The 7,961-nt window shown below is 56.4% G+C and overlaps 3 protein-coding genes across 3 annotated transcripts; 1 reads left to right on the top strand and 2 right to left on the bottom strand.

Annotated features, from left to right (window-relative positions):
* Positions 1-2,837: 2,837 nt before the first annotated feature.
* CHGG_03912 (uncharacterized protein) lies at positions 2,838-4,604 on the bottom strand (the record flags this gene model as incomplete). Its single annotated transcript, XM_001223125.1, has 5 exons — positions 2,838-3,208; positions 3,279-4,003; positions 4,068-4,251; positions 4,311-4,425; positions 4,533-4,604. 5 exons carry the CDS (start codon positions 4,602-4,604, stop codon positions 2,838-2,840), a joined length of 1,467 nt encoding a protein of 488 aa, XP_001223126.1.
* Positions 4,605-5,045: 441 nt separating this feature from the next.
* Positions 5,046-5,719, top strand: CHGG_03911 (uncharacterized protein; the record flags this gene model as incomplete). The annotated part of the gene is made up of 2 exons (XM_001223124.1): positions 5,046-5,372; positions 5,531-5,719. The coding sequence occupies 2 exons, from the start codon at positions 5,046-5,048 to the stop codon at positions 5,717-5,719; spliced, it is 516 nt and encodes a 171-aa protein (XP_001223125.1).
* A 738-nt stretch (positions 5,720-6,457) lies between these two features.
* On the bottom strand, positions 6,458-7,889 carry CHGG_03910 (uncharacterized protein; the record flags this gene model as incomplete). The annotated part of the gene is made up of 3 exons (XM_001223123.1): positions 6,458-6,771; positions 6,859-7,712; positions 7,762-7,889. The coding sequence occupies 3 exons, from the start codon at positions 7,887-7,889 to the stop codon at positions 6,458-6,460; spliced, it is 1,296 nt and encodes a 431-aa protein (XP_001223124.1).
* Between the last annotated feature and the right edge of the window lie 72 nt (positions 7,890-7,961).

The following is a 7,961-nucleotide window of genomic DNA, read 5'->3' as shown; positions in this document are numbered from 1 at the left end:
TCCCGTCCGTCCCATCCATCAATCTACGGTGTTGCATGAATCCCCCCCCGCCCCCGTGTGGCGCGATGTAAAAAATCCACCTCTGCCCCGTCAGACCTGGCTTGGAGAATTCGTTGGCCTCTGTCTGTTTCGGGGGGGGGGGTTGGGGGTGGGAGGGTAGGTAGGAGGGTAAGGGGGCAGGGGGGGGGTAAGAGGGAGGGGACGGGAAAAGGGGTACGCCCGGGAGGCGGCCGCGGCGTGATGCTAGGGCCGAAGCTTATTTTATGGGGGACGGGTTATATTGCGTGGTGGGAGTTGTGCTGGGTCGGGGTTGCGGTGCGGTGCGGTGGGGGATCCAGATGGTCATCATGGCGAGGACCTGGCCTTGTCGGTCCTGTTGGCGTAAGTGTTGCGAGGGCGGGTTGGGTTCTGGGTTCGATTCTTAGGGGGCCCTGGCGGGGGGTTATTTACTGTACTGTGTGTGCGTTGCGTTTTGATGCTGCATTGCATGGCATTGCGTTGTGCTGCTGCATTCTGCATGTGTGGATGTGTGTAGGGTCCGTTACGGGTCCTCCACTCTGGGGGAGGAGTGGATGGAGATGGAGGCAAGATAAGGTATCAGGTGGAATTTTGCATAGATGGATGTATTCTAGGCGGAGGTTAAAATAATAAGACACTACCCGTGGTTGGTAGGTGTATGGCATAAGATGGCGTGATGGTGAGTGGTCATGGCAGGGATTTAGGGAGGTGATGGTGGTAAAGATGAGGAGATGGTGACGGTTTGAGTGAAACTACACCCACACGGAGCTATTTCTTTTGCTGTCCGTGGATGTATTTTTTGTATTCTTCCTGGTTTCTGTTGAGGGGAAAGGGGTTGCTTGTTTATTTGTTTAGCGGGGTGGAGTGGTTTCGGTCGGTGACAAGCATTGTTTACTTAACCCCTTATTGAGTTGAAGTGAAAGTTTTCATTCACCAGAATAGCCGTTGCTAAAGATCAATCTGTTTCTTTGTGAGAATTTGGCTCGTAATGAAAAGACTGGCTTACATTGGAACAGAACAGCTTCAAGTAAAATGGCAGTGGTACACTGTAGAAACGGAATCCGACATCGTAGACTTCGGAGTCCCTGTCCTTTTGCATCTTTTTTTTTAGATGACAACGTATCGTTCCAATGGCCGAGGTCAAAAGCGTGGCTAAATTCTTTTACCAAAGTTTGCCTATGGCCGAGCGAACAAGCAAACAAAAAGTTAGGAAGCTTTAGATCGTCGGGTCGCCGAAGTTGATCACCTGCGTGGCTTCGGTCCCCGGAGGTCGGCGACGCCCACTCAGCCAGCCCGGTGGCCAGCGGCGGTTGGATTGTTTGCTTCCCGGCCCAAAGGTTCGGACTCGGGCTTTGTTTGACCTGGAAGTGGATTTGACTTGAGCTCGGGACCCTCCCACATACAGGACCCTCAATATGTACCCGTCTCTCCCGCCCACGAAGATCACTACCCCAGGCGATCCGGTCTTTGGTGTCCATCGGCAAAAGTTACATGTACATCCATAGAGACACACCCTACTACATCCAAGCTATGTCGTCTGCTGCAGGTGTGCGAAAGTCGCGGCCCGGTGCCATGGCAAACACTCAACGCCAAGCGATGCGCGATGCAAGCCCCGGAAGAATTCATGCGCGGGGTGGCTCCCTGGGATATTGTGATGCTGTTTGTAATTAGTGAGGCTTGGTTATATGCCGAGAAAGTCAAGAAAGTGGTGGTGGTGTTCGGTAGACTGTGTAAGTTGGGATGGGCCGAGTAATTGAAGAAGGGGGGGCTCATGGACTCGTTGCCTATTTGGAACGGGATTCCAAAGGCGGACTTTGGAAATGGAGGAAACGGGGTTGGGTTTTGGAAAGTTGCGACAACCATATCGTAGCAAAATAATTACCGGGCTCACTGAATTTCAATCAAGTGTTGGCGCTGGTGGTTGCGACGGAGGGAGACCCAGGGCCAGACGGTGGTCATGAGTTGCGGATTTGGAATGGCCTCACCGATGAGAGCAACAAGCAGGAGCTCGCAGAGACTATATGTAATAGATCCGCGTTCCTTCCTTCCATCGAACTTGGCAGGGGCGCTGCAGCTGTAATGGCCCAGCGGTGACTGCGCGAGCAGGTTGGAATTCCTACACAGTTTCTTTCTCAGTAGCACGCTATTGAAAGGTCTCTGGTTCGAACCAGCCTGGGGCACGGAGCCGTTGTTTATACAACACCCCTCGATGCACCCTCTATTGACATACATGTAAAGAGAGGGTGTGTTGCTAACCATATAAGGAACGCTATAGTAAAATCCCCTCGAGGGTTTTCGTAGCCAGCTACCGAGGTAGCTGGTGAGCTTTTTGTCATTTACTCCCCGTCATTCTTTTGTTATTGCGAGAGAGCAGACGCTTCCGTCCTATGTTTCCCTCTTCCCGACAAGCTTGTTATCACGCCACACCGAGTAATCTATCATCATCATTCTAGAAAGCGCGAGAGAAGGGAGATGATAAACAAGAATAAGAGAGCGCGGATAGAGAACAACAATCCGACTCAACCACCCCGGCTCTTCTTCCTTACCATTATAAATTCTGCCAACACCAAGGCACACACAGGAGTTGAGGAAGCCATGAACCAAACAAATCTGTTTTCTCTAAATGACCACTCGACCCCACCCATCGCCAAACTCGACTCCAAAACAATCTCATTAACCTAACATTCACGCTCGCTTGATTGCTTGCTTGCCACCCGTCATGTTCACCATAAAAGCCCATCGACTCCCATCCCACCCCATCCCATCCCATCCGACCAGCCAGCCAGCCAGCCGCCACACATCCACGACCCCTTCTCTCTCTAACTCCCCAAATAAGCCCTGATCGCACCCTGCAGCCTTCCCGCACCCTCGCCCACCAGCTGGGACAAGTTCTCCAAGTCATCAGCAGCAGTGATGCCAAAGCGGCGAACAAAGTCCTTGGCGGCCGTCTCGAGGTCGCCGTAGTCTTCGCCGCCGCCGCCACCGCCCATGCCGCCCATTCCGCGCTCGTCGTCCTCGTTGCGGCCAAAGTAGGCGTTGCTGGAGATGGCCTGGGCGCCCTCGAACCCCTGCAGGCGCGACTTGGCTTCGGCCTGGGCGCCCGACTCGAACATGCCCTTGCCGAAGAACTCGTCCGACGAGATGGCCTTTTGCGTGCCGAACTTCTTGCGCGCGTAGTTTTCGCCGTCGTCTGTTGGGAGTTGTTAGTAAAGGGGTAAGGTGAAGGTGTGTGTTTTGAGGCATGGGGGAGGGAGGCTTACCGTCAGGAGAGGCCTTGATAGGGCCGACTGAGCCAAATCCACCAGCAGCAGCGCCCTTCTTCGCGGCGGCGGCACCAGCTGGCTTTCCGCCGACCTGCCCGAACCCTAGCCGTTTCATGCCCATACCGAGGCGCTCGACCTCGCTAGCTGACTTCTCCCGTGAGTGTGAGTAGCCGCCGCGCGCGGGGCTGACGGGGGTGGGCGAGACGATGGCCGACTCAGACTTGCCGGCCGCCTTGGACGTAGTAGTTGTCTCCTCGTCGGCGTCGGGGTCGTACCCGAGCTTCTCGATGCGCTCGGCCTCTTCCTTGGCCTTCTTCTCGGCTTCGTCGAAGTCGATCATGACGTCGCCGCCGAGCTTCTTAGCGCCGAGCTTCGAGGTTACCTTCTTGGCACCGAGGATGTTGGCCTTGCGCGGGCCTGTCGCGCTCGACCTAATCGCGGCCGACGTGGTAATGCGGCTGGAAGCGGGCTTCGCCTCGGACTCGGCACCCTTGGCAAGCGGTGACGGGGAGCGCGCCGTGTCCTTGCCGTTCTGCGTGTTCAGGAAGGGGGATGGGGTGCGCCCGACGACCGGGGGTGTGCCGGTGCGCGAGATGGGCGGGCTCAGCTTCTTAACCGCGGGCCTGCTCCACGAGGAGAAAAAGTCGTCTTCATCTTCCACAGGGGTGTCTCCACCCTCGGTACCCTCGACGTTGTCGGTGATGACCACCTCCTCGGGGTATCTGTAATTTGCCGTTGTCAGCGGGTGTGGGATGGCAGTGGCAGCAAAGCAAATGATGCGCATACTCTTTGGCATCCCTGGCGGCCCTCTTCTTAAGCTCCTCCTTGTACTTGGTCGCCGCGGCTGACGTGTACTTTGTCTTGGGGTCCTTGCTGTTCAGCGCGGCCGAGCCGCCGTTGGACTGGAAGAACTTGGTGGCCGACTCATTGCCGCCGACCTTCATAACACGCAGCTGGTCCCATTGCCATTCTGCTGAGTGTTAGCTCGCGACCCCCATGTGTGGTCCGCGCAGAATGGGAGGGACGTACGATCGAGGTTGGTAGAGCGAACAAAGGAGATGTGGACGCCGAGGTTGCGATGGTTGGCGGAGCAATCGAGGCACAGGTAGATGCCCAGGGGAACCGAGGTCCAGGTCGGGTTTTTCTGGCCGCAGTCAAAGCAGACCTAGCCAACATCTGTTAATATTGTGCTCTCGTACTCGCAGCTACATGGGGTACCGGGAGGGAAAGGGGGGTTGTTGTTTCTCTTACCTTGTTCGCTGACTTAGACTTCAACTTCTCAAAGATCTTGAGCGACTGCTGCTTGGATGCAAGGCCGCTCATCTTGGCGGCGTTTATCCGTTCCTGAAGAAGGCCGGGTGCGGATGAGCCGTGGCGGTCAGTGGGCAGGGAGAGAGTGTTGCGAGAGGTGAAGTTGCGATCGTGAACTCGGCCGTTTCAGGAGAAGGTGCCACATTTTGGATGCCCAGGAACCCATCCCTGTGGCATCAAAATGCGACACCAATCCCGATCCAGTCTAGCCTGCTGGCCTCTGAGCCTTGTTGCCCCACGCCAAATCCAAAACCCGAACTCAAACTCCCCACCCGAGAAATTGCCGGCCGGCACCCCTCGGTCGCGTGCATTGGATTGTAGCCAAGCTCCGCCGAAGCTCTCCTTCCTTCTCAACAGCCCGCCACAAACAAACAAGACAAATAAACCACCCTCTTCCCAACAAACGCCGGCTTACCAGAAGCCGCCAGCGATGGGCACCACCAAGCCACCAAGATGAATCGAGTCACGATCTCGGGTCTACGGCTCCGACCTCCCCACACCACCCACACCAACCACGCAACAACCAACACCACCTACCTCCCCCTCCAACAACCCCTCCGACGAGTCCCCCACCAACCGTCCGCCCACGCCGCCGGCCACCGCCGATATGCCACGCGCCCCGGATCGGCAGCGCCCGAACCCCCGCGCCGCCGCGCCGTGACGCCCTTCAACGACAACGGCAACGTGCCGTGGGCCGAGCTGTCGGTCGGGGAGAAGACGGGACGGGCGGCGCAGCAGACGTTTAATTTTGGGATGGTGGTTGTGGGGGTGGTGTTGACGGTACGTTGGTTGGGCTCTTTTTTTTTTCTTCTCTCTTTCTGGGAGGTGGGGGCGGGACTGGGTGGGTGGATTGGGGGATGGGGTGGTGTTCGGTTGGGGGGTGGACGGTGGTTGATTGAACGATTGATGGGCTGACGCTGACACATGGGGACACACAGGGCGGCGTGGGCTACGTGCTGTACTCGGAGGTGTTCTCGCCCGACAGCAAGACGACGTACTTCAACCGGGCGGTCGACCGCATCCGCAAAGACCCGCGGTGTCTGGAGCTGCTAGGGGACGGCAAGAAGATTACGGCGTTTGGCGAGGAGACGCACAACAAGTGGCGCCGGGCCAGGCCGCTCGCGTAGGTTCTTTCTCGGTCAATCTCAATCAATTGGCGGGTGGAGGGCTAACGAGCGGGTTTATTTAGCTCGACTGTCACTAAAGATGGGCAGGGGAATGAGCATCTGATGATTCAGTTCAATGTAGGCGATACCCCCTAGTAGTTTTCAAGTTGTCCGAGAGAGACGACTGACAGCTGGATTAGGTCCAAGGGCCGAAAGGCGCAGGCCGAGTCAACATGCACCTCATCAAGCGTGCTGGCCAGGGCGAATACGAGTACAAGTACTTTTTCCTAGACATCCGGGGTCATCAAAGGATATACCTCGAGAATGCCGACACTTCGCGTGCGAAGGATGGAGAGAGCAAGGGGTTCAAGATGTTCGGTGTTAAGTGGGCTTGATACCGTATCGGGCCCGTCTGTGATTACCAGACGATGTACACTATGAGCTGCAAGCCGGAAAGCGTTCTTTGTACGTTGAGATTGACGATATGTCAAACGCAAGGGCCCCGAGGGGTATTACCACACCAACGAAAAGCTAATGTACAAAAGAATGATGCTACAATCTGAATCTCGGACCCCGTCCTGGGGTGACTGGGCGGTGCGGGACCCTCTCGGAAGGCCGACAAGAACCAAACCAGACAGCCAGACCCCCTATAGCCTATAGTGTGCAGAAGAGAAAAAGAAGATTAGCAAACTCGCTCAAACGACCCCTCGCCCCCCCCCCCCCCTTCCTTTTTTAACAACACCAAAACAGACCACTCCTCTAGTTCCCCTCGTCGCCCTCCATCTTGGCGATCCACTTGTTCATCTGCCCGAACTTATCCTCAAACGATTTCTGCAGCTTCTCGCACGCTGCCCACATTGGGTCCTGCTCGCGCCAGTACGTGTAACAATTGGTGAAGATCTGGTTCATGTCGGCGAGGAACTCGGTCTCATCGGCATACTGCCGCCCATCCATCTTGGCCTTCATCGTCATCAGGTCCATCGGGTTCTTGACTACCGTCAAGTAGTCAGGCACGCCATCGCGCTCCGGGTCGACGGGGTCTTTGAAGGGGCCTACTACGCGCGTCCAGAAGCCTGGTAGGGGTGGGCTTGTCAGCTTTGTTTCTTCCTACAGATTAAAGAGATGCGTGGGAGGAAAATACGAAAGAGGGAAAGGATCACCTGGCCCGGAAAGCATCCGCGAGAGGAGGTCGGCGCAAAAATTGAGCTTTTGGTTGGCGGAAAACGGTTGGGCTCCGTTGACAGCTCCGCTAGCTCTGCGTTTGGATCCCGGTTTTGGCCCCGGTTTGATTGCCGGTAACAACGGCCTCGGTCCCGGCTTTCGGACAGTAGCTTGGGCAGCGGTGACCGTGGAGGTTCCGTTAAGTCCGGCATCCGACGCACGGCGCTTCTTCGACGGCCGCCCTTCGGCGGCCTCGTTCAGCTCATGCGGTGCCGAACTTCGCTGGGCACCAGAAGCCGCAATCGCGTCAATTGGAATCGGCGGCAAGTCCAAGGAGCTCATGGCCACCACCAGCTCGCTCAACACCTCCTGAGGGAGGGACCGGGCGAACTCGGCACGGGACTCACTGGATCTCATATACTCGGCGGCCCACGAGAGGAGGAGTTTGCGGATCGAGGATCCCTCGGGGGTGTCCTTCCAAACCTGTACCAGGAGTGGAGTGGCGGGGATGTGCTCCGTCACACGACGGCACTCGGTCATGGCGTCGAGTGTGGCATCGCAGAGCCCTTCGATGCCCAGCTCGTTCCCCAGCTTCCAGACGCCGATGAGCACCTCGTAGGTTGGTAGGTTGTCGAGACTAGGGAAGACCTGTCCAGTGTAGAGGAAATTTTGGGCGTAGGCAAAGACTTCGACGGGAGTATCAGGCAACCTGACGAGGTTCTCGAGGCCGTCGGGGGTCTCGTCGAAATATTTCTTGTAAAAGGTGGACTTGGAACACAAAAAATCCTTTTGAATACCGAAAGGTGTCTCCTCTGGGCCGATCAGAGCAATAACGAAAAGTGGGTGTGGCTGGCTGGATTGTTGTGAGCTTTTGATCCGGACATGGTGCTTTGGTGACTTACAGCCAAGAGAAGGGTTGAGGCTCCACAGGGGTCGCGGTTTCTTCTACAGCAACGCCAGCATTGCTTGCATTGCTAGCGCTGCCAGCGTCAATTACGCCGTTTGCTGGAGGTACCGCCTCATCGGACATGTTGGCTGGGGTAGTGTTAGCTCAAGAATACCAGGAAGTGTAAACATAATCCAGCTTAATTGAGTGGAAGTC

This window comes from Chaetomium globosum, genomic scaffold, assembly GCF_000143365.1.
Source record: "Chaetomium globosum CBS 148.51 scaffold_4 genomic scaffold, whole genome shotgun sequence".
NCBI lineage: Eukaryota > Fungi > Ascomycota > Sordariomycetes > Sordariales > Chaetomiaceae > Chaetomium > Chaetomium globosum.
The sequence above is the reverse complement of the archived record's forward strand: the minus strand, read 5'-3'. Positions and strand labels throughout refer to the sequence as shown.